General features: G+C 45.0%; 1 protein-coding gene across 3 annotated transcripts; it reads right to left on the reverse strand.

Moving 5' to 3' along the window:
- Positions 1-937: 937 nt before the first annotated feature.
- On the reverse strand, positions 938-18,951 carry NUP50 (nucleoporin 50). 3 transcript variants are annotated; one of them, XM_066632467.1, is made up of 9 exons: positions 18,883-18,951; positions 17,381-17,464; positions 15,019-15,096; positions 12,400-12,483; positions 11,437-11,626; positions 9,956-10,600; positions 8,565-8,640; positions 7,734-7,852; positions 938-6,959 (listed from the first exon to the last, which is right to left on the reverse strand). In XM_066632467.1, the coding sequence occupies exons 3-9, from the start codon at positions 15,085-15,087 to the stop codon at positions 6,757-6,759; spliced, it is 1,386 nt and encodes a 461-aa protein (XP_066488564.1). In that variant the 5' UTR covers positions 15,088-15,096; positions 17,381-17,464; positions 18,883-18,951; the 3' UTR covers positions 938-6,756. The 3 variants fall into 3 exon arrangements, with proteins under 3 accessions (XP_066488564.1, XP_066488566.1, XP_066488565.1); XM_066632469.1 differs by lacking the exon at positions 18,883-18,951 and adding an exon at positions 18,565-18,575; XM_066632468.1 differs by lacking the exon at positions 18,883-18,951 and adding an exon at positions 18,427-18,520.
- Between the last annotated feature and the right edge of the window lie 7,514 nt (positions 18,952-26,465).

Genomic DNA, 26,465 nt, shown 5'->3' on the forward strand with positions numbered 1-26,465 from the left:
CGCTCAGAGGCCAGGGTTTCCCACTTGTTGAGGTCCACTCCTGAGGCCTTCAGATCCCTCTTGCAGATGTCCTTGTATCGCAGCTGTGTTCTACCTGTAGGGCGCTTTCCTTGCACGAGTTCTCCATAGAGGAGATCCTTTAGGATCCGGCCATCATCCATTCTCACAACATGACCGAGCCAACGCAGGCGTCTCTATTTCAGCAGTGCATACATGCTAGGGATTGCAGCATGTTCCAGGACTGTGTTGTTAGGAACTTTGTCCTGCCACGTGATGCCGAGAATGCGTCGGAGGCAGCGCATGTGGAAAGCGTTCAGTTTCCTCTCCTGTTGTGAGCGGAGAGTCCATGACTCGCTGCAGTACAGAAGTGTACTCAGGACGCAAGCTGATTACCACTAATGCCTCTGCAATTTTTTAGAGGCTTTTTGGCTTCCCATAATCTACTTAGCAACCCATTTGGAAAAATAGTTACAATTAGTTGTCAGAATTTATTCTTAAACAGTTCATGCTCATTTCTTCAGATCATGGCATTTTAGAAAGGACGATGTAGAGAAAGTGAGGATAGTGTCCTGTATACAGAAATATGGCATCAAACCATATAAACAGGCATATACTTTCCACATTTCAAAAATAAAGACCATCTTTATCGAAAAGTACTTGCCTGAGTTTTCATTTCTCTCATTTTAGCATCAGAAGTTAACTTTTCCATTACAGCAACATCTCACAGCTGAAGTAGACAGTCACATCTGGAGCAACTGGCTCTTTTCAAAGTCATGCAATACAAATTCTTGCAGCTGTTAATACATTTGTAAAGTAATTAATGTTCCAGAGATGGAACTAAGTAATGAATGCATATTAGCAATGGGGCATGTTCCCAAAGTCTCATCATTAGGGTAATAGGCAAGATCTCCAACCAACAATATCTCAGCCTAGTGCAGCAGTTCCCAAACTGTGGGTCATGACACAATTTTTGTTGGGTCTTTTCAACCTTTTGATCAGTGACTCAGATGCAGGATTATAGGGAATCCTTTACAAATCTGTAGCTGACCCAAAACTGGGAACAGCTCAGATAACAGGAACAATGTTCACAATGATTTTGACAGAATGGAAAACTGGAGTGATAAAATGAAATTCAACAGATTAATGCAAAGTTCCATTTAGGCAAAAATCATAAAAAGGTGCAGGATGCAGGATACCCGCCTTGGCAACACAGCACATGCAAAAAGGATTTTGGGGTGCAAGTCTTTCAATATGTGAAGGAACAGAGCCAGATCTTTTCTGGCCTGCCCTTCAGATACACTTGGCCACACAGTCACTTAAATTCAGTTTCCCCCAACTACCTCATCAAGGCATTTAAATATATACAGCTTCCTTAGGTGGGCTCTGGCCCCCCTTCCATCTAACCCAGTGTTAGGGGACAAAGGCCAGAGCTTGTGGAGTACACACACGTACAAAATGAGATGTAACATTTCCCATTTCTTTATTCACAATTCTATGGATGTTTGTACACTTCCTCAGTACACATGACAGCCAGCAAACACCATATGAAAAAAATATTACAAGGCAAGTCCATTATCCTTTAAGAAAGTCTCCTGTGGGGCAAGGAAGACATTCTGACACTGAGTGGAAAGAGAAGTTCATTAAGCCTTTATACTCATGCACTGTGAAACACTCATTTAGCTACTTCTGCTAAAAAAAATAATAACTTAAGGTATTGGAACGAACAATCTTTGTTCCAATTTCTATTCCAGACATAAAGATTCACAGTGTTTAGAGATGTAAAGTTAGAGCAAGTATGACTATTTAAGTACTCTTTATATACAAAATAACTCATTCTACACAGAGAAATGGATGTCAGCGAAAAGGCTGGATTGCAACTGTTCTACCAAACATACTAATTTTGTACAACAGAACAGTCAATCATGCAAGTCTGCACTTGAGGTATAAAGTCATACAGCCCATACAAAGCCCTACTAGGTCAGTGAGAACTATACACTAATCCTGCCGTTCTGAAAATAGATGGTGGCCGGGTTCAGACATCATGCCAAGCCTCTGTTCAGCACTGCAATCACAAGCTTCAAGTTTCCAGGCAACACAGGAAGCTACCATCCACCAAGTGAGGCCCCTGGACCAGAGCTGTAACTAAGGTGGAGCCTGAAGGGCACCTGCCCCAAAGCTCTGCCTTAGTTACAGAGGAGGAGCTGGTGACTTTGTTCACCCTGTTCTTTCTCCTTTGGAGACTGGGTGAGAAAGAATTGGGCGTGCAAAGGCACCATTGCCTCCTCCTCCAGGGAGAACCTGTAAGTGACTGCCTTGTGCCACAAGACTGGGGGCCTCCGCTGGAGAAGGAATGGAGCATGCAAAGTGGCCACAGTGAGCACCCTTTCCTCTGGGGAGAGCCTAGAAGTGAAGGCGCAACATCACATGACATTGTGATGTCACTGCTCCCAGGCGCCAGGGCAGTCCATTATGGGCAGTCCTGGACTACCAAGCTCAGTAATGCCAAATCTCCAGGCTTTTAGATGGATTTTCCCCACTCCCACATGGAGATGTCAGGGATTGAACCTGGATCCTTCTGTGAGCAAAGCATGTGCTCTAGCACTGAACTACGACACCTCCCTCAAACACTAATGGCAACTTCTGGTCCTGTTGAAAACAAGCTAGGATTTGCTGTCACATCTGAATCCAACAAATCCAGCTTGTCCTAACCAGTTTTTGAATAGGCCAAGGTGCATCAAAACTCTGTGCATGGAAGGAAAAAGGGGGTGCAAGGGTCATGTTTGATTCAAGCATTATGATCCAAGGCTTGGATCGTAATGCTAAACCATGATTTCAACACAGCTTCTGAATTCAGCCAGTGTGCACTCAAGAGAGCAACACCCAATAAACCAGCAAGGTCTAAAAAGAAATTCATCTATTATTTCAGTCACAATACAAAAATAATGTTGCAAAATTAGTTGGAAACTGCTACAAATGGGTCACAGAAAAACGACAGGTAAAACAACCGTAAAATCAGATTGCAAACCTACCGAAAAGGCGACAGGTGCTCAGATTATACATTAAGACAACACCCCTTCACTACACAGCGGTGTGTCACTAGGACTGTTTCAATTGAGATTTTTAAATGTAAGTCTTTAAAGCTTTAAAGTGTGAAGAAAAATATGATCCTCCAGTAGTGTACAGGTTTAAACCAACTTCTGAGATCCTCCAGAGTCACTACAAAAATTACAATCTTACCTATCGGTGAGAGCAAACACAGACTATGTGCATCAGAACCCTACAAAGTAAGGTCTACTATGCAAATGGATTAGAAAGTCATAGTTTTGATCCACTTAGTAATTAACTGAGAATGTAACATAAAGCCCTGCTGGATCAGGCCAAAGGCCTACCTAGCCTAGCATCCAGCACCCCACAGTGACCAACCAGCGGCCTCTGGGAAGTCCACACAAGGGAGAGAAAGGCATACACTTTTCCTGCCACTGCCCCTCTGTAACCACTATGCAGAGGTATATTGCTCCTAAACCTGTACTGCCCAGCCATCAACAGACCATGCATTTGTAGAATCCCCATCCAAGCCAGCAGCATCTTGTCACCACAACTTCTTGTAATGTAGATGCTCGTGGTAACCACAGATGTTTAAAACTGGCTAATCACCATGTTAAACACCTGTTCTTGGCAGGGGCAAGATTAACATTCAAGTTCTGCTGGTTTCTATTTTAGATCTGTATGGCAGGGTGCAAGGGAAGGAGTGCTGGTTACTAAAACCGATCAGAGCCACCAGAAATTGCACGAGGCACATCCAGCATTTTAAACCAGCACAAAGATGTTCTAAAAGGTGCAGGAAACAGCTCGTCATACACAAATCCCACTGCATTTGACAGAAACCTACCTTAACAGGAATATTTTGGAACTCCACTTATGCTTACTTCAGAAAGGAGCACATCCCTGCTCTAGTTCAGGCAATGACTTCACTCCAATGGGTATGAGGTACAAACACTGGGCCTAGTTTGGACCTGAAATGAACACAGCAAGACTGTTGTTCACAGTTACAAAAGCCCCTGCCTCTTTTTGGCTTTTGTAACCTTGCTTCTTTTTGTCTGGCTTCTGTGGTGCAAAGGCACCTTACCCTGATGGGACTTTTTAAACAGCACTCATTCATGCTGCCCCTCCAATTGTTTCTGAAGCTCCTGATTTCCATAAGCAGGTGGCCAGGCATTTGTCTTGAGTGGAACAAAAAGATTACATGTGCTAAACTTCACAATGTACTTTTACTGGCACTGGTACATGAACTGATACCAAGGGTTTACAATGTTTTGATGACATTTACTTCCCAAAATGCCTAGAATGTATTTGTTTTTATTTTCAATATGGCAACTGCAGAATCTAAGTCCAAATACCTTTCATTATTAACTGACTGGTCTCTTACCCAGTGCATTTTAGCACCTCTTGTAATAGTCAATGCATGTGTTAGGATCACACACCTATTCAATTTCAAACTTTAAAAAGCAATATAACTATGCAAACAATATAAAATTAAATTGCATCTCAATGAATGTTTACTGGGTCCTATTTAGCCGTGGGTTTGGAACCTGTGAATTTGACTCACTGTGGGTTCCAAACCCACAGAGGACCTGCCAGAAGCATCTTCCAGTCACATTCAGGAGGCTTTCCACTTGCGGCCTCTCTGGGCTTCAGAACACCTCTAGAAACTACCAGAAGATACTTCTAGTCATGTCCAGAGGTCCTCATCACCCAAACCCACAGATTCGATTATCCATGAGGGGTCTGGGAACAGATTCCACATAAATACCGAGGGCCAACCTGTATGTTTTCTTAGTTAACTCAGTAACTGAAGAATTGTTACACATATGCAGTTGCACTTAAGGAAACCTTAGTGCAAAATATAATATACCTGTAGTAATAACAGTCTTATGTACCAACAGTGTTGGTTTGTGGGAACTCTATTAAGTTGTCTGCTTAACTGATAAGCAAACTATTTATCCCCACAAAGTCCAACATTTGTTCAAACTCACTGAAGAACCATTTCTCAAAGGCAAGAGCAAGTAACATTGAGCTTTGATAAGCTCTTGGCCCTTCAAACTGAGCCTCTAATAGCATAACTGAGCTCAGTACACACATTCCTATTGACAACATTAACATGCATGTTAACATTTCTGGTTTCTCACCCACTTGTATGTAATGGCACAGTCCAGTGGGATATTCACTGGTAGAAGCCCACCTAAAATAAATAGGAGTTCCATTCATTTCAGTAGCACTTATGCAAAAACAAAAACAAACCACAAAACTTTCCACTGGATTGTACCCCAAGAGATTTCAACATGAGAGTGAGAAAAGAGTCTTAAACCAGCACATACTTATTAGAGGCTAAACACATTTAAACATGATGCACAAAGGCATCATTTCTCATTTAAAATCATTTTGCTTCTACAGTATCCCAAGCTTCCAGTTTAAAGCACTAATATGACAATTCACAGGTTTCAGAACTTGAAGCAGAATACCTTCTGTCCTGTGTGAAATTTTATCAGTTGCTGAGCCCAATCCTATCCAACTTTCCTGCACTGATGCAGCCGTGCCAACAGGGCATGCCCTGCATCTTGCAGTGGAGAGCAGTCATGGAGGCCTCCTAAAAGTAAGGGATGTTTGTTCCCTTAGCTCGGGGCTGCATTGCAGCTGCATCAGTGCTGAAAAGTTGGATAGGATTGGGCCCCTGCTGCATTACTAGGATGCCTATTTAAACAGCATGGTATCCAAGATCTGCCAGCCGAATGTGTTAGGCACACAAGAGGTTTGTGCATAATTCACAACTTCCTTGCATAAGCCCCCTGATACTATTAGGAAATGTGCAGCCTAAATGCTGCAATAGGACTTTAGCAGAAGAATACAGTGGATAACAGCCCATAAGAGTTTCTTAAAGCAAGATGCTCAAGATACCACAAAATTCAAGGGGTAGGTAAATCACGTGCACAGGAAAGAGTATTTAGTCCAACTACTTTCCCCGTGAATTGTAAGAATTAATGGAATCTCAAACTGCAGCTTCTGAGCCTCTCTCCAAGAGCACTTGGTCAAATATGCATGAACAGAGCTATATAACAGGCATAAAGCAGTCACAATAAGCACCATAGAATGGGAATCCTTTTCAGAAGAACTGGACGTACAAGGTTCAGGACTTGATTTTTTTGTCCTAACTATAATCTTAAAATCAGTGTTCTCCATCAGCTGTGCTACACAAAAACAAAACTATGCTGTTCAGTTTGAAACATTAGTTCCTTTGAACAGAATCCACATAGTATTTTATCCTGAAGAAAGGGATCTTGGTTCAAACTTGGAAGTACATTTCAGGAGTTAATGTTCATTCCTCTCTTGTCCCCACACAATATTCTACCAATACAACGCCTGCTATCATGTCTTAACAATGTATCCAGCAATCAATTTTATTCTGTTGTTTTGTATAATCAAAAGTTTTTTATTTTTGATATGCACGTTTAGATAAGGCTCATGCATTATATACCAGACTAGAAGTGAGGACTGACGTATTAAATTACAGCTATTATTGGCTACCTTAGCTTTACTTTCCTGCACCAACACTTTTCAGAATTCCTAAAACTGCTGTAGAATGTCATAAGAAGTTAAAAGTTACCAATAGATCCAAGGGCAGGGGAGGGGGGCAGGAGTAAGGGAGGGGGAGAAGAGCAGCAGCAGTCTGGCAAGTTTCCTTGTTATTCTATAGGCAGGGGTTTAGACCTCCTTCTTCTCCTCTAAAATGTTGTGCAACTTGTCTGCATCCTCGCTGGTTTTCACTCTTATCAATATAGGAACAGGGACCGTTGAATTCTTCTCATCAACAGGTGGGTTTGGAACACAAACAATAAGAACGTTGTTTTTTCCTGTTCTTGAGCACGGCATCTTAGGGGGTATCAAAATGTTCAGCAATATGTTCCCTGCAAGGGAGTATGGTTTAGAAAAACAGCAAGTTATATGGGAGAAAATTCAGTAAAGCAAAATACTTCCAAAACACTTATCTAGGAAATATTAAAGGCCGATACAAGCATGGGATAACACAAATGAAGTTGCAATCTATTGAGCTAGACCATTTGCCCACCTAGCTCAGAACTATTTTACTCCAAATGGCAGCCGTTCTCCAATGTCACAAGCAAAGACCATTCCCAACCTTGCTGACAGAGATCCTTTTAAGGTGGAGGTGTTTGGGATGTCGTGCCAGACCTTGTGAAGGGAACCTTGTGTTCTGCCAATGAGTTATGGCCCCTCCTATATAACACCATTGTTCATTCTTTCATAACATTCACAACTATTCCTAAAGAGGGGTAGAAGGGTGGATAGAAAACTGGATTCTGCCCATACTATCTCCAATTCACCATTAAGAAAAACAAAATGCTTCTAATCCAGTGGTCAAGCACAGTGAAAAGGCCCGAGACGCAGAGTTCTGATCAATGCTGGTCTGCATCAAGATTCCACACCCACATTTTCCTGTGAAGTTATTCAACTATGTACTCACAGGTACATAAAGCCCCGTTTGCAACACTGATACAACTGCCAAAGGAAGGGATGCATCTTACAACTGAAATTCTGGAGAGTACATCCTGCTCTAATACCAATAGGGCTGCCACCATGAATATCAGGGCTATCTGAAGGGAGTCCAACAATTTAGCAAAGAAATTATAAAACGTACACAGAATTAAAGAAAAGTTACATACCTAAATTGGTGTCTGCCCTTACTAAGAGCTGAATCTTCTGATTTCCTGCAGGTTTTAAGTGCAGCGTTCCTACTCCTTTTTCCTTAAATTCATTATCTTTCTTGTAGAAGACTTTGCATCTAAGAAAGCAGTATGTAAGAAGTATGTACAGTGGGTAGAGACCAGCTCAGACTGGACGCACTGCATAGAACCTCATATATGAGGAAGGTTAAAAAAGCTTCAGAACAACTTGTCTGTTGTCTCAACCAGCATAAAAGCAAATGACAAACTTAATTTAAGCTCCTGCTAAAATTAACTGATGTTTAAGAACTCATGCATCTTTTTAAAACAAAAAGTATTTTTGATCATGATCAAATTGTCTACTAAAATGCTTGCAAAAGTTCTGTAACAGCCAGGATCCAAAGCACCATGCAAGTAGCTTCATGAGCTGAAAGAGATTTTTGATTCTTGCCTCCTCAAAATAGCAGCTCAGATGCTGCAGGAAAAAGGTGGTCTTAATGTTTCAGAGAACTGTAAAAATAGCAAATCAGAAAAAGAAAATGTTGCACTGCACATAGGTGCTTAGGTGAGTGCATGTTTGCTCAAGTTAAAAACCACCAAACACCTCCAAGGGTGCAACTGTGGAAAAGAGAAGCACAGGAGCCAAGGCAACCAGGTTTTTCTTATTCTGCAGTCATGTGTCACAAACTGAACATACAGTAATTCTCTCTCTCTCTCTCTCACACACACACACACACACACACACACACACGTGCACATACTTACAGAAGGCCAAATCCAAGACTTTACTTAACAATAAGAGCATAATCAATGCCAAAAGACGCAACTCACTTCTTTGAGAAGAAGGCATCTTCTTCTTTTACTTCATTCACAATGACTTTTGGTGGCTCTTCTTCTTCATCACCCACTGTGGAAAGAAAGATTTCAGGAAAGTTTTGTATATCTATCACTGGAAAAAATCATTATGGTATATAGGGATCTTCTGACATTCTCAAAATGTACTGAACTGGAGCATCTGTATGAAACATACAGGAATATTGGGTGGAGATATTATGCAAGTTTAAAAGGCAGGTATACTGTCAGTTTGACAGTATTTGGTAGAACCATCAGGGTTAGTTTTGTTTCTTAGCAAGAACCACTTTTTAAACAAAGCAGGGTAGGGTGGTAGTGTAGAATTCTTAGACATTAGAACATAAGTGTTTTCACCTGCACTGACTAACATTCTGCAGTCCTCGCCCTAATTTTACCTAAATGAGTGACTCTTCACCAATTTAGCTGCCTTTAACATTGTACGATAATGGTAAGTCAACTTTCATATGGAGTGGTAGCTAACAGAGGTCCAGCAGGTTGGTCATCAACTGACGGCCCATAGCCATCAGAGAGTCCAGGCAGCCATGCTGACTCTTGACCCTTCAGTACCAGCTGCAGCAATAGCATGCAGTGTGCCAATGGAGGAGGGTAGGGACCCCAAGTGCAGGGATGTGGCCCATGGTTCTCAGCAACCTGTTATTAGCAGTATAGACATTTCTTCATAAATGTTCCAGCATACTTGATGATAATTATGTATATTAAAAAATCAGAATATTTGTTTAATTTTTTCCTACTTGTCAAAATGTGAAAAGCAAAAAGGTTTAGGCAAGTCTAGACATTTTGAAATACATTGAACACACCAAGTCTGTTCTCAGCAAACAAAAATAAGGAGACTGACATGCAGTGGGGTTGTCCCATTGCCTCTAATGTCTCTAAGTTCTGGGTGCTGGATCTAAAACATCTAATAGTGATTGAAATGCAAGAGGCACCAAAGTAAAGATTTAACTTCACATACAAAAATGTGATGAAAGTTCCAGTGAAGCACATAGGAGAATCTCTTGATGGTTAGTCAAAATCTGTTGAAAGCATTTAAAATCATACAGTACTAAAACATATCCCTACAGGACTTCCCCAAGTGTTGCTGGTCAGAGTTGTCGTCAATCCTTGTAGTATTTACTGACCCCGCACTTCCATGAGCCCTCCTACATGTGATCTGGGAGGAGAGGGTGGGCAAGTCTTTTGATTCATGGAGACAGCACTAAATTTGTGGCGCCCTGCTTTCCCTACATGATCAAGACTACAAATGCTCAAGGGATACAATTCAATGTAAATACATCAAGCATTCTCACCATATATCTCAATGGAAGCTGGACGGTACCCAGTTCCTCAAGTTAACTCAACAAGATGTTTACCTTTATCTTCGTTGACACTGCCTTCTATCAGAGTATCTGATGTACTGCTGGAAAATGATGGAGCAACAGTGCTCTGGCTTGCTTCTTTACCAAACAAACTTGCACTTTCAGAGGAGAATGAGAAACTAGGCAATGCACTAGAATTCAAAGTAGAGCCATCTACTTTCTTGCCAAAAGTAAACGATACAGTTGACAGAGATCTGGATTTTGGCTCCATTTTATTTTCTGATTCTGTTTTCTTTCCCAAAGTATCCTCAGATTTGGTCTTATTAAAGAAAAATGCGGAACCTTGCTGAACAGTTGAACTGCCAAACACAGAATCAGGCGGAGCTCCAACTGTCTTGTTACTTTCCAAGCCGCTGTCATTACTGATTCCATGTTGCTCTATCTCAGCTAAATACTTCTCATAATCTCGGAAGATTGGTGTCAGGTCACAGAGCGGATTGACGTTCACATGTTTTACTATCCAATCGCGCACAGAACAATTCAGAGCAGCTAATTGTTTGTGATAAGAATCAGAGCTGCATGCTTTGCTTTTAGTGAATCCAGAGGACAATGGTTGCTGGCGGTCACCATTAGCTTCCACAGTTACAGACTTTTTCTCAGCCATATTATAATTCACTGGAACACTGGATGCCATAGAACCTATTAGAAACAAGAGCATTTTATGAATTTTATTAAAAGCAGGACTGATGTGGCAAAGTCTACCCTCCCCATCAACCCTAGGGAATCAAATACTGGATTCTAGCTCAAAAGCATTTTTCGGTAGCAATTACAGCAACCAACTGATGTAAAAATGGCTGCTACGGAATCCTGAGTGTGGCAGGCAGCCACCATTGGCTCCCAGCACAAGGAAAGTAGCCCCACAATGGGGCTACTCGACTCTGCGCTGGCTATTTAACCGACGCAGAGCAACAGAGTTCCATGTCAGGCCGAGAGGCTGAACTCCACTGATCCTGCCTCCTCCCACCCTGCTCCCTCCAACGCCACACCTCCATCCACCCCGGAATATCCCCCACGCCCCCACTTACCTCTCCGTTGCCCCCAAGGAGCACCAGGCAGTGGTTGCCTCTGCTTGGCACTGGCTCAGTGTGAGCTTATGGTGAGCCAGCACCCATGTTGACTGGGCGGAACGTGTTACAGGCATGCCTTACAATGCTTGCTGGCACTGAGCAGGCATGCAAAGGTCAGGATCTGGCCCTGAGTTTCCTACATCATCCTGGAGTGACAGCATTTCAATTCCAGCATTTCCAAGTTTTTAAAAGTTTTCCAAAGATCTTTAAACACAAGCACTGGAGATGAACCCAAGGTGCAAAGCACCCACTCTGCCAGTAAGCAACATGCAAGCTCCACTCATATGACCCATAATTACACAAACCTTTAAATGCTCTTCTTTAAAATCAATAGCTATACATTTACATGGATAATCTGAAGAAGTTTAAAGACAATTTCTGCTAAGTAAAATTTACTGGTGGACTTACTAAATGTAGTCTGTGTCTCAGTTGTGGCCTTTAAGTAGCTAATCGAAGAAGTGGTTGCAATGCTACTGCTGCCATTGGACAGTCCTCCCAAAGGCTTTATTCCAGTGCTGTTACCAAAACCGGAAAATCCACTCCCTCCAGAAGGCAAAACGAAACCTTTAAACCCTTTAAAAGCTCCTCCACTTTCAGACTGAAACAATATAAATAAGTTGTATCTCAGTTTATAGCTCAATGACTTCAAACCCAGCTCCAACCATGTTTACTGAGAGAGCTTCTGCAAGATTCCATTGAATTACTCTGAAAAAAGCATGCAAAGGTTATCATTACTCACACAGTGCAACTGACACCTATAGTACTTTAAGAGCAACGTAAGACAAGTCTGTAGCTAGAACCGATGATGTACAGTACAGTCACAAATCCCTTTAAACATCAATAAAGTTATCCAAGGCATGTCTGCTCAGGGATACGTCACTTCCAGGCCTGACTGAGGATCAAACTAGTTTTTTTTTTTTTTAATGCAGTCATGTTCTAGATTGGGGTGTCAAACGTTAAGGCCCATGGGCTCCATATGGCCTGCTGAAGATCTTTATCCACCCCACACGATAACTAGGTTCTCCTAGCACCACCATTAGCTGCTCTCAGCTGATGAGCTGTGAAATGATGCCTTGACAGAAGAGACACTGCTGAAAGAGCCCAATTATTATGCAGGCCACCCTTTCAAACCCTTTCAAAGTGAAAACTCAGAAGTGGCACTGCTGAAAGGGTGGCCCGCATGTAGGAAATTCTCCTTTTGCGTTAGCTAGCCTTCAGCCATTTCAATTATACACTCAATTGAGCCCATGCATACAGCACCTTTTACAACAGCACTGAGGATGGTTATTTTTCAGCAATATAAGCTAATATATTGCTATAATATAAGGACCAAGAATAGCAACACTTATCAGAACGATTCTACTTACATACCTCAAATCCCACATGTCTTCGCTTTGCCTTCTTAATCGCTCGGTTCTTCAATACTTCTTCACTGGCCACCGAGAAAGTCCCCACCTGCAAAGAAATGTTGTATTTTCAAATAACCAAGATAAAAGTATCCTGAAAACACACACACACACACACACACACACAGAGGGTGGAATGTAGAATGACCACATGCTCAACAGAGGCTCTTCGTACCCTTCTTCACATTACTGATGAAGGCCATAAGAACTCTCTGGAACAAGATTTAACATGGCGAAAGACTAAGCAACAGTTGGAGTCCTTCTGGCCACATGCAGTTGCCCTACTTTTCTCATCTCCAGTGTTTCTGGAATCCTTTATATTACAGAAATCTCATTTCAAAATATAATACAGGTGTGTCCCCCGTATCCATGGGGGATAAATTTCTGCTACCCCATGGATACTGAAACTGCAGATAAAAGCTAGCCCTATACTGACAGTACTGTGGTGCCATGCAAGTTGCCCTTCTTGTTAGTGTTGTTTCTCATCTGTCTTTTCTTGCAGCCCTTCCTGTTACAGAATATTAGAGGGAGAATGCGAGAAGCAATCGACCAGAATGCTAGAGAAGGGAGACAGCCAGAATGCTAACAGAAAACAAGAAGCTTCCTGCTTCCTGTTAGCATTTTCTTAGTTCCCCTCCTCTACCACTCTGGCCAACTGTTTCTCACATTCCTCCTTTTAGCATTCTGTAACAGGAAGGGTTGCAAAGGAAGTTAGAGAAGTAATGAGCATGTGGGGATAGAAAACCACAGATAAGCGAAACCACAAATACAGGATCCACAAATACAGGGGGCATTCATACAGATACATTCATACCATGATATATCAGAAGTAACACATTAACTTAAATTTTAAAAGCAGCATTTTAGGATGACAACTTCCAAATCCTTTATGAATCTGATAGGATTGGTCATTTGACTAGTTCAAAAATACTTGTGAATCAACAAGTCACGAAAAGAGCAATCATTTGTAACTGAGAGACTTCTGCCAAATTCAAAAACCTGTTATGAAACAATGGAAGTTCTCAACCACAGGGGGCCCTCATTATTTGCGGGGGTTCCATTCCCAGAACCCCCGCAGTTAGGGAAAATCACAGGTATTCAAATTTGTGGTTTTCGCCCTCCCCCCCCTCCTAACCTCCAAACCCAACTGGAGCTGGGCTCTGGTTGGGCCTGGAGGCTTATCTGAGGCCCAAAGAGGCTGTGCATGACCACCCGCAGCAGGCCTCAGACTGCCAAAAAAAAAACAAAACACCAAAACACCAAAGACATCCAGTTTTACGATTAAACCAGACGTTTTTAATGCCCTATAAGGCATTAAAACCATCACTTCCAGTTTTATTGTAAAACCAGAAGCAGTTTTGTTTTTTAATTTTAGGGTATTCTGAAGCCTGCAGCATCCACGGACGGTTCTGTATGGACTCTGCAGGCCTTAGAAAACCTCTGGGCCCAACCAGAGCTGTGCTCCAGGTGGGTTTGGAGGTGGTGGTGGGGTGCTGTTCAGTACTTGCAGATACTGGAGATCCTGAATGCTGAACCTGCAGATAACACAGACCCCCTATACGTCAATTTATTATTTACAGTTGATAGTGTTATGATAACAAATAATGCTATTTGTGAACAGTAAGAGAGTAAAAACAGATTATGCTTGAACCACAGAAATAAATAACCAAAGATTTGTTTTGTTATAAATAAAACTGAAGAAAATAAACCTTTACAGGAATAACCTGATTATCCATGGATTCGCTTTAACACAATTTTTGCCACCCATGTGAGCTCTGGGAACAGAACAGTCTTTAGAAAAACAAGACTCAACCTGTACAACCATAGAAGATCAAATCAGTTTTTTAAAATGCAGTCATGACTGTAAAATGCTCCTAAATGGAGCATTTCCTAAATGGAGAGTGGGTGTGCATTCAGATAGGGCTGGGGAGTTTATTGAATGGAATGAGATTTGCATCTGGGTAAACCTGTGCAGGACTGTACTGGAAGACAAAGGGTGCACAGAACTGACAGAGGGTTTGACCTGTGGTGCCAAGAACAGTTGCTCCTCACATAACCAGGGAGTAAGTTTCATTGAAATAAATAGGGCTTGCTTCTGAGTAGATACCCAGGAACACACTACTTAATCCCCCTATACCCTGCCACTCAGGACTCACTCTTCAACCTTAATCTGTACAAACTCAACTTCTCTGAAGTTGAGCCGGGGTGGGGTGGGTGGTCAGTTATGTCTGCAAAGCTAACAGAAGACATTTCTTCACTTTCATTGGGGAAACATTCCTTCCCATCTAGATGCTTGCCATTCCCCCTGCCACATTTGCCCACTGAAAGTGAAGGAAAGGAGAGCTGTGGAAGGCTGGTGTTAGTGGGGGTGCAGCCTCCTTTCTATGGGCTGTTTCTTTGCATCCCACAAAGGACTCTTCCTCCCCCCATTCAAAAGCAACTGGATTTAAATCAAACTTACCTTATATTTAGCTAGCTGTGCAACACCATTGTACTAATCAAGTACAATAATTTACATTTCTGAGATCTAGGGTTCATGCTTGTATCAGCAATAACATTCAAATAGTAGTTAAACTTCCTTTACCTCCTCCGTTTCTTCTTCTTGATCCCAGTTTCTGTCCGTCAGCTCCTTCTCTGCCACTCTTTTCGCCATTTCACAGCACTGTTGAAATATAAGGATCAGCTGCGGCTTTAGAACTAGTTTTTAAAAAAAACTGGTGGCAAAATCAATCAACTTACAATGGACAGTCTGTTATTACCAGATATCAAAGGACAATTCAGTGTCTCAAAATAAAAAATAACCAAAGATTTTTGAAAAGCTATTACATAATATCTTCTTACAAGATGCTGTGGGACCACAATTAAGTCACAAAAAGAGTAACCTGACTCCAGTGAAAACCAGAACACTTTATGCAGAAAAACACCGCTCCATTCTCTCCCCCGCCCCCCCTCCTGCTGCATACATTTCCTTCTACTTCTCCAGAGCAGGAAATTAACATACTACAGGTGGAACCATTATTTATGAGGGTTCTGTTCCTGGAAATACCAAATTTCATGTGAAACCAAGTCACACAAAATTTGGGGTCCACCTAGCTCTGAACGCAATTGAAGTCTTCCTCCAGTTGCATCTGGAGCTGTTCTGAGGCCCATGGAGGCAACATGCAGTCTCCATGGGCCTCAAAATGGTCTTTGGAGGTCCTAGAAGGGCACTTTCGGTTTGAGTCAGCGCGTGGTCAGCGCGTGGTCGGTCTGTGGAACTCCTTGCCACAGGATGTGGTGCTGGCGTCTAGCCTAGACGCCTTTAAAAGGGGATTGGACGAGTTTCTGGAGGAAAAATCCATTATGGGGTACAAGCCATGATGTGTATGCACAACCTCCTGATTTTAGGAATGGGTTAAGTCAGAATGCCAGATGTAGGGGAGAGCACCAGGATGAGGTCTCTTGTTATCTGGTGTGCTCCCTGGGGCATTTGGTGGGCCGCTGTGAGATACAGGAAGCTGGACTAGATGGGCCTATGGCCTGATCCAGTGGGGCTGTTCTTATGTTCTTATGTTCTTATGAGTCTGTGCCAACCACTTCACACAGTCCTCATCATATGATCAAACAACATGAAGTCCTACTTACTTAATATTATCCTCACATTTGTTTAACCATACATCCTGACAGGCTTTTCTAATCCTACTAAGAGATGAAACTATGCCAGAAAGAGGAGTAGCTACAGCTGTTGAATGGTTGATGATGTCATAATGTTGTGACAACAGAGAGCATCTTGTCCTGGGACAGCAGTATTTATTCATATAAACTGTCTCCATAACATTATCCCTGTAAGGTAGATTAGTACTAGATCTGTTTTACAAAGAGAAAGTTGAAAAAGAAACTTGCCCTGGCTACACTGTATAATCCTCTCTTAGATTATATATAAGCTCAGGTGTCTCAGATCCAAGCCTAACATTTTAGGAATTCAATGACAGTGGCTCACCACAAGAGTCCTGACAAGGATAATCCAAGCCAAGGAGTTTAGTTCCAGAATCTGCCTTCCAAGAACAGATCTGAAACATATGAAGCAGTACAAAGTCTATTTTCCTCACTATTGAATAACTAGCCCCACCACATTTTTACAATTAGGAGGAAGGGCTTTGAAACCTGAGGATGCCATGGACAAGGCTGCTTGAGAACATAAGAACAGCCCCACTGGATCAGGCCATAGGCCCATCTAGTCCAGCTTCCTGTATCTCACAGCGGCCCACCAAATGCCCCAGGGAGCACACCAGATAACAAGAGAGCTCGTCCTGGTGCCCTCCCCTGCATCTGCTTGATCCAACTATGGCTGCAATCTTTTTTGAAATACATTCCCCTCTACCCCACACTGGAGGGGACTAAAATCAAGTACCAATAAATACAGGGAAACCTCTTCTTTTAGAATCAAACCTTGACTGCGTCTAGAGTGGACCACAACACTCTGAACTAGAGGTCTCCAAACTGGCGCATGGTGTGCCTGCAAAACCATCTTGGGTGCAGCGCAGTGGGGGGAAAAGTCTTACATTCTTTGCAGAGTCAGGCCAGGCAGTTCCTTCCAAAGCACATCGCTTCAGAAGGCTCTGTGCCTGGATATCTGGGGGTGGGGGAAGCAGCTGCCCAATGTGACTCTCTACAAAGATCAGGTGTGGAGGCTGCAGCATGGAACAGTACGAAAATCATTTTGCAGGTGAACATAAGAACATAAGAACAGCCCCACTGGATCAGGCCATAGGCCCATCTAGTCCAGCTTCCTGTATCTCACAGCGGCCCACCAAATGCCCCAAATCTAGCCCAGATCTAGCCCATGGGTCGCAATTTAGCGGCCCCTGCTCTAAACCATTCAAGCCTCTCCTCTGAGAAATGATATATTTCAAAGTGTGTACTGCTAAAGCGTCCTGCCCCTATTCCAAACCCACCATACAACGTACCTTTGACTTCAGGCATCACACGCTTGTGGAGCAAGTTCAGGGCCTCTCACATTGCACATGCACACATCTTCATTCCAGAACAAGCTGTAGGTAGTAAACAGAGATAAAACACCAAGAGGAAAAAGAAAGTTTGGGGGTGGTGGTGGTGAGGAGTTGTATCAGAAGCCAGATTTTGGTACCATCCCCTACTACTGTGCTTTTAGTGGAGCATAAATACACTGAACAGGGTGGCAGCTGTTCTGTACCAATAACAAGAACTGCAGACCCTGATTAACTTCTTTGCAGGGATGTGCGATGCGGGGGTGCAAGTGAGGCAGAGCCACCACACTGGAGTCCTTTGATAAGTCCTGTCGCCATGTGAGGTGCTCAAGCAGTTACAAACCATGCGCAGAGCAGGTGAGGCAGAGCTCCCCCACCAGAGTCCTTCGGAAAGTCCCACTGCATGAGGTGTGCACCCCACATGGGGGGGCAGGTGAGGCACAGCTGCCCTACTGGAGTCCTTTGGAAAGTGCTACTGCATGAGGTGCACCCCCCACATGTGGGGGGGGGCAAGATGATGTAGAGCTGCCCCACTACAGAGTGCATGAGTTGTGACTGCCTGTGCACCTCGCACAGCGGTGGCACGTTCTGAAGGACTCCAGTGGGGTGGCTCTGCCTCACCTGCTCCCCCACACTGCATGTGGGGTGTGCACCTCATGCAGTGGTGCTTTTCGAAGGTCTCTGGTGGGGGCTGCTCTGCCTCACCTGCTCCCCCACACCACATGTGGGGTGCGCATCTCAGCCAGTGATGCTTTCCGAAGAACTCTGGTGTGGGGGGGGGCTCTGCCTCACCTGCCCCCCCCACACCACATGTGGGGTGCGCACCTCAAGCAACGGTGCTTTTGAAAGGACCCTGCTGGGGTGGCTCTGCCTTACCTGCCCCCCACCGCACTCCCCTGCTTCTTGGCGCATGTCAGGACGCAGAGAGAAGTAGAGGAGCAGGGCCAGAGGGAGGTGGTGGCAACCCCTCACCCATCTCCCCCCAGCATCCCACCCCACAGGCGCACCTCCCTCTCCAGAGCTTCGAGCAGCAGCCTGGAAGCGCTTCACCGGCTGGATTTCTGCCTGTCGCGCCGCCCTTGCAGGCACAGGAAAAGCCGGTCCCCCTTCATCCCCGGCCCTCCCCCCGCCAGTCCCGCCCTCACGCTTCTGGCGGTCAGAAAGGGGGCGGGGCGGCCTCCGAGATGGACCTCCGAGGGACTCCTAGAGCGGCCGACGCTCTAGGAACCAGCTCCCCTCCGCCGCTTCCGGTGGCGACCGGAAGAGGCTGCCAGCGCCCGTGGTGAGGAGGGGCTGCGCGGAGACTGAGCTTCCCATCCGGCTCCATCCGCTGCCGGCGAGGGACGGCGAGGCGGAGGAGGCGCCGGGGCGGCTCCGCGGCGCGGAAGGCGAGCGTCGCTCAGGCCCCGCGGCTCTGGGGCCGCCTCCTGACCGGCGGGGAGGCTCTCGCCGGCAGGACTCACCTCTCCGCGGCGGCGCTGCTCCCCGGCAGGCAGGCAGGGCTTCCGCTTCCCGCGCTCTGCCCTCCGAGGGGAGGCGGAGCCTCCTGCCGGGCCGCCCTGGAGGGGGCGGGCTTGCTCCGGCCCTTCCCTGGAAGCGCTGCTGGCAGGCCTAGAATTCGGTGGCGTAGCTGGAGGGGGCGGAGCACTCAGCCTGGCGGGGAGGTGGGCGAGCGGCCCCTCCCTTCGGGGCCATTCCCGGCGGGGGGGGGCAAAACGGAGCCGAACGGCTCGCCGCCTACCAGCCAGGCTGAGTGCCCCGCCCCCTCCAGCTACGCCACCAGCACCCAAGAGAATGGGAAGAGCCCTGCTGGGGCAGGCCAGTGGCCCAGCAGGCAGCCCACCGGAAGTCACCGCGACATTCTGTGGCAAGGAGTTCACAGGTTAACAACGTGGATAAGCACTTAAGGCTAAGGCAGTGCCAGAACACTTAGCAGAAACGCTTAAGAACATGAGAACCCAGCTGGGTCAGGTCAAAGGCCCATGTGCTTCAGTTTCCTGCATCTCACAGTGGCCAACCAGATGTAGGGGGGGCATACAAAACAAGAGACCTGCACCCTGGTGCCCTCCCTTGCACCTGGCCTTCTGAAGTAGCCCACTTCTAAAATCCGGAGGTTGCACATACCCATCATGGCTTGGAACATGTGATGAATTTTTCCTCCAGAAATTTAAACATAGGAACAGCCCCACTGGAGCAGGCCATAGGCCCATCTAGTCCAGCTTCCTGTATCTCACAGCGACCCACCAAATGCCCCAGGGAGCAAATCAGATAACAAGAGACCTCATCCTGGTGCCCTCCCTTGCATCTGGCATTCTGACATAAGCCATTTCTAAAATCAGGAGGTTGCGCATACACATCATGGCTTGTAATCAGTAATGGATTTTTCCTCCAGAAACTTGTCCAATCCCCTTTTAAAGGTCCAGGCTAGACGCCATCACCACATCCATACACATCATGGCTTGTAACCTGTGGAAAGCGTTCAGCTTCCTCTCCTGTTGTGAGTGGAGAGTCCATGACTCGCTGCAGTACAGAAGTGTACTCAGGACGCAAGCTCTGTAGACCTGGGTCTTGGTATGTTCCGTTAGCTTCTTGTTAGACCAGACTCTCTTTGTGAGTCTGGAAAACGTCTGAAAAACAACACAGTCCTGGAACGTGCTGGAATCCCTAGCATGTAGGCACTGCTGAAACAGAGACGCCTGCGTTGGCTCGGTCATGTCGTGAGAATGGATGATGATGGCCGGATCCCAAAGGATCTCCTCTATGGAGAACTTGTGCAAGGAAAGCGCTCTACAGGCAGAACACAGCTGCGATACAGGGACATCTGCAAGAGGGATCTGAAGGCCTTAGGAGTGGACCTCAACAGGTGGGAAACCCTGGCCTCTGAGCAGCCCGCTTGGAGGCAGGCTGTGCAGCATGGCCTTTCCCAGTTTGAAGAGACACTTGGCCAACAGTCTGAGGCAAAGAGGCAAAGAAGGAAGGCCCATAGCCAGGGAGACAGACCAGAGACAGACTGCACTTGCTCCCAGTGTGGAAGGGATTGTCACTCCCGAATCGGCCTTTTCAGCCACACTAGACACTGTTCCAGAACCACCATTCAGAGCGTGATACCATAGTCTTTTGAGACTGAAGGTTGCCAACAATTATAACCCGTAATGGATTTTTCCTCCAGAAACTTGTCCAATCCCCTTTTAAAGGCGTCCAGGCCAGTCGCCATCACCACATCCTGTGGCAAGGAGTTCCACAGACCAACCACACGCTGAGTAAAGAAATATTTTCTTTTGTCTGTTCTAACTCTCCCAACACTCAATTTTAGTGGATGTCCCCTGGTTCAGGTGTTATGTGATAGTGTAAAGAGCATCTCTCTATCCACTCTGTCCATCCCCAGCATAATTTTATATGTCTCAATCATGTCCCCCCTCAGGCGCCTCTTTTCTAGACTGGAGGCCCAAACGCCGTAGCCTTTCCTCATAAGGAAGGTGCCCCAGCCCAGTAATCATCTTAGTTGCTCTCTTTTGCACCTTTTACATTTCCACTATCTTGAAATGCATTTCCTGCCATTTCCACTATCTTCCACTACCTCTTCCATTTCCACTATCCATTTCCACTATCCATCTTTTTTGAGATGTGGTGACCAGAACTGGACATAATACTCCAGGTGTTGCCTTACCATCAATTTGTACAACGGCATTATAATATTAGCTGTTTTGTTCTCAATACCTTTTCTAATGATCCCAAGCATAGAATTGGCCTTCTTTACTGCTGCCACACATTGAGTTGACACTTTCATCGACCTGTCCACCACCACCCCAGGATCTCTCTCCTGATCTGTCACAGACAGCTCAGAACCATCAGCCTATATCTAAAGTTTTGATTTTTTGCCCCAATGTGCATGACCTTACACTTACTGACATTGAAGCGCATCTGCCATTTTGCTGCCCATTCTGCCAGTTTGAAGAGATCCTTCTGGAGAGGGTAGAGCCTCCATTTGCCTGAAGATTAACATCCACAAGGTCGCCAGTTCGAGGCCACCGGCACCGTGCGACCTTGAAGCAGCTGGCAAGCTGCAGCTGAGCTGATCCATCTGCTCGGAGCGTGGGAGGATGGAGGCCAGAATGTTAAACCAGATCGGAGTGTAACAGCTTGAATGTGGTGGTTCTTGAAAGAAAGAACCTTCTTTCAATTTGTAAAAATCCCTGCGTGGATTTAATAAGCCTGCCTGTGTAAACCGCCTTGAATAAAGTCTTGAATAAAGACCAAGAAAGGCGGTATATAAATACTGTATATTATATTATATTTCTGGTCTTCAACACTCGGAAAAGTTTGGTGTCGTCTGCAAACTTTGCCACCTCACTGCTCACCCCTGTCTCCAGGTCATTTATGAAGAGGTTGAAAAGCAACCCAGGACAGATCCTTGGGGCACACCACTTTTCACTTCTCTCCATTGTGAAAATTGCCCATTGCCCATTGACACCCACTCTCTGTTTCCTGGTCTTCAACCAGTTCTCAATCCATGAGAGGACCTGTCCTCTAATTCCCTGACTGTGGAGTTTTTTCAGTAGCCTTTGGTGAGGGACTGTGTCAAACGCCTTCTGAAAGTCCAGATATGTAATGTCTACAGGTTCTCCCACATCCACATGCCTGTTGACCTTTTCAAAGAATTTTATAAGGTTTGTGAGGCAAGACTTACCCTTACAGAAGCCATGCTGATTCTCCCTCAGCAAGGTCTGTTCGTCTGTGTGTTTTTAGATTCTATCTTTGATGAGGCATTCCACCATCTTACCCGGTATAGATGTCAGGCTGACCGGCCTATAGTTTCCCGGGTCCCCCCTCTTTCCCTTTTTAAAGATCGGTGTGACATTTGCTATCCTCCAATCTTCTGGCACCGTGGCCGTTTTGAGGGACAAGTTGCATATCTTAGTCAAGAGATCAGCAACTTCATTCTTCAATTCCTTAATAACTCTTGGGTGGATGCCATCCGGGCCCGGTGACTTATTGATCTTTAATTTATCAAGAGGCAAAATTTATCAAAATTTGTCCAATCCCCTTTAAAAGGCATCTAGCCAAATAACATAACCACATCCTGTGGAAAGGAGTTCTACAGATTAATGACATGCTGGGTAATGAAATGTTTTCTTTTGTCCTAACTCCCCCAACACTCAATTTTAGTGGGTGTCTCCTAGTTCTGGTGTTTGTGAGAGGGAAAAAAGCATCTCTCTACCCACTCTAGTCATGCCCTGCATCATTTTGTACACCTCAATCATGTCCCGCCTCAGGTGCCTTTTCTTCTAGACTTCAGAGCCCCAAACACTGTTGCCTTTCCTCATAAGGGGAGTGCCCTAGCCCAGTAACCATTTTGGTTGCTTTCAAAGTCTGGCTTTGATATTTACAGGCACCGTGGAAGGTGGATCAGGGAATTTATCCCTATCATTGCAATCCTATCTTGCACTGGAACAGGAAGGTCAGGAGGCCTGCGCTGTATCAGCGCAAGATAGGGGCCCAAACCAGCTCAGCCAGAGGTAAGGGGAAACTCTTCCCCTTAACTCCAGGTAAGCCACCATAGCCCGAATGGGTCTCCTCGGACTTGTGCCACCTCAGGACTGGTACTGCTCGGGAATAGGCTAGGATCTGGCATATCCCATATCTGCCAGGTCCCAACCCTGCCTTCCACTCCCTGCCTGCCCACACCCAGAACCTCCCCCCGCCCTGGAATGCCTCCCTCTTGCCTCCTCCCTGCCCATCCCAGAGCCTTGTATCAGCCAGACTTGGCCAACACAAGTCTCTCTGCCTTAAGGCCCTATCCAACTTTCCAGTGTCAGTGTAGCTGTGCCAATGGGGCATGCGCTGCATCCTGTGGTGGTGGGGCAGACACAGAGACCTCCACAAGGTATGGAGACATTTGTTCCCTCACCACAATTGCATTGCAGCTGCACCGGTGCTGGAAAGTTGGATAGCATTGGTCCCTAAGTCAGCGCAGAGGCTGGATTCAGCCTCTGCAGGCTGGTGCGTATCCCTGCATCAGCCCAGCCGACTCTAGAGGAGGTGTAAACGTGCTTTATGGCACGTTTGTGACCCACCTGGGCCGGCACAAATGACTTGCGCTAGCCCAAGAGCAAGTTTGGATTGCGCCCTAAATTTATTTTTATTTGAGAAATTATCCCATCTTTCCCATGCCGAAACAAATGCCCATGGCGGCTTGCAAAACTCTTTAATAAAGGACAAAGTAACATAATGGGTTAAAAGCATTAGGGCGCAGTCCTAACCCACTTTCCAGCACCAACATAAGGGCAATGCAGCTCTGGGATAAGGGAACAAACATTCCCTTACTTTGAGGAGGCCTCCGTGGGTGCCGCCCAACTCAGGATGTAGCACAAGTCCCATTGGCACAAGTATGCCAGTGCTGAAAAGTTGGTTAGGATTTGGACCTTAGAAACATTAAAATTTTAAAACATTAACATTAAAATTAAACAGTGAAACATTAAAAACAAAGCAAGACCTAACAGGTTCCCCAGCTTTTAAGCACAAGGACTCACCAGTACTCACTTTTTAAAACAACATTCTATCAGGACCCATCTAGGTTTACCAGACTTTTAAAAAAGAAGATTTGGAAAGAAATGTTTGTAAATAATAATAACCAGAAAAAAGAGCCTCAAAACTTTATATTTATACATGCTCCCTGAAGGAGCTCAGCTCTTTGCAGGGCAGTTAGCAGCTGCAATACAATGATGCCTCGCAAGACGAATGCCTCGCGCAACGAAAAACTCGCAAGACGAAAGCGTTTTGCAATTTTTTTGGTGACTCGCAAGGCGAATTTTTCTATGGCCGTGCTTCGCAAGATGAATTTTTTTGCATTTTTTGGGGGGGTTTGTTTTAAATCACACAACCGTTAATACCCAGGATGCATTGAAGTTTTGTGCTTGAAATTTTTGAAATCCTCTGTACAGTATGTATGCCTTTAAAGAGCACTTAATAAACACTTTGTAAACCAAATTTGACTTTGTTCTGACTTTTTTTGTCCATAGGAACGCATTAATTAAATTTCAATGCATTCCTATGGGAAACCGCGCTTCGCAAGACGAAATTTTCGCAAGATGAAACGACTCGCGGAACGAATTAATTTCGTCTTGCGAGGCATCACTGTATCTGATTTTTCAATAGCCTCAGGGCTTCAGACAATTATCTGATCTTTTCATTAACCTTTGGGGACCCACCAAAAATCAGGTCATGACCGACTAGTGGGTCCCGACCCACAGTTTAAGAACCACTGACCTAACTCATATCGTCGAGCCATAGGGGAACAAATAAGTCCAGGGAGTTCGTCAAGTCCCAGCAGAATTTCAGAGGTGCTGAGGGCCAATATCTACTCAGCAACCAAATGCCAGACAAAACAGGTATGTTTTGAACCCTCACCAAAAAGCCGTGAGGGAGGGAGTAGTTTACAGTTCCCCTGGAAGGGAATTCCATAGTTGTTGCACAACTACAGAGAAAGCTTGCTCCCAGGCTGCCACGTCTCTCACTTGGGACAGAAGTGCCACTTGTAGAAGAGTCTCCTCAGATGACCTAAGAGGTTGGGCTGGAATGTATGGAAGGAGGCACTCTCTTAATTAGCCTGAACCCTAATTATGGAGGGCCTTAAAGGTTAGTACTAGCACTTTGAACTGGAACTGGAAGTGAATGAGCTTCCAGCAGCTTCCATAGCTGCTGAAGCAGTGGTCCAGCAGAGTCATATCTAGCCCCCATAGACACCCGAGCTGCTTATAGATCAGTGCTTCCCAAACTTTTTAGCACTGGGACCCACTTTTTAAAATGACACTCCATTGAGACCCATTAGACCATTATTTCTCAAACTTTGGTTGGCACCCACTAGGTGGGTCGCAAGCCAATTTCAGGATTGTCCCCATTCGTTTCAGTATTTTATTTTTATTATATTAGACTTGATGCTACCATGACATGTGACTGCATTGGGAAAGTGTTACAGATCTGTAGTTTTAACAGGCTTCTATGTATATGCTTTTAACAATGAGAGTAAATGGGACTTACTCCTGGGTAAGTGAGGGGAGGATTAAAGATTTTCCTACTTGGTGACATCATTTCCAGTTATGACATCACTTCCGGTGGGTCCTGTAAGATTCTCATTCTAAAAAGTGGGTCCTGGTACTAAAAACTTGAGAACCACTGCACTAGACAAAAAAAAGAATCTATAAAGAAATATTTTATTATTAATAATAAATAAATTATTAATTAATAATAATTAGGGTCCTGTGCTCCTGAGGCTGCTAGAGACCTTATGTATAGTGTGTATGTGTGTAGGCATTTGCAAGGCTACCTAGAAATGGAGTGTTCTCCCAAACCTTTACAAAGACTGTTCTTCCAAACCTTTACAGTCATTCTAGGGTACCCATAAGTCTGAATTAGAGAGCAAGATGTGCAGTTAGGGACTTCCAGGCCAAACAGAAAGCTGACACTGGGTTCACACATGATCTACAGCATACCAAATACTAGAGAAAATTAGAAAGAAGGAAAACTCTGATCCCAAACCTCCACTGCCTTGTGGCTACATCCAGTTATGGAAAAGGCTTCAGGAGTCAACCTCGAGGCAAAATCAGGAGCCGGAGTCCCTGAGGCAGTTCATGGCTGAACACAGTCACGTTCTGGCAACTCCTGCGACGCCACTGGAACCAACTGTATTGGCCTCTGCCTTTCCATTGGACCATTTCAGCGACGTGGAGAGGGGGGATTTGCTGCATGGGTAACAGCCTATCCTCCATACCTACTTTACCCAGGCTTTGCTCACTGGAGAGGACACTGTGTTCCGGAACCACCATTCAGAGCGTGACACCATAGTCTTCCGAGAGTGAAGGATGCCAACTGAAATTTGGTGGTATGAAGATTCCTTCATACGGAAAGTTAGCATTTCAGCTAACAATTTTCTTCTGCATACTGGGCAAGGGTGCTGGCAAAGTTTTTTGTTTGTTTTAAAAACTTATTGCAACTAACCAAAAGACAGTCATGGCTCACTGGTAGGATTGGGAAATACCACTATATATAC

This window comes from Tiliqua scincoides, chromosome 6 (genome assembly GCF_035046505.1).
Source record: "Tiliqua scincoides isolate rTilSci1 chromosome 6, rTilSci1.hap2, whole genome shotgun sequence".
Lineage (NCBI taxonomy): Eukaryota > Metazoa > Chordata > Lepidosauria > Squamata > Scincidae > Tiliqua > Tiliqua scincoides.

Coding starts and splice junctions, on each gene's coding strand:
- NUP50 (XM_066632467.1), bottom strand. CDS start 15,087: ATGGCGAAAAGAGTGGCAGAGAAGGAGCTGACGGACAGAAACTGGGAT. Junction 12,484..15,018: donor AAGAAGAAGAAACGGAGGAG/GTAAAGGAAGTT, acceptor ATTTCTTTGCAG/GTGGGGACTTTCTCGGTGGC. Junction 11,627..12,399: donor GAAGACATGTGGGATTTGAG/GTATGTAAGTAG, acceptor ATATTGTTTCAG/TCTGAAAGTGGAGGAGCTTT.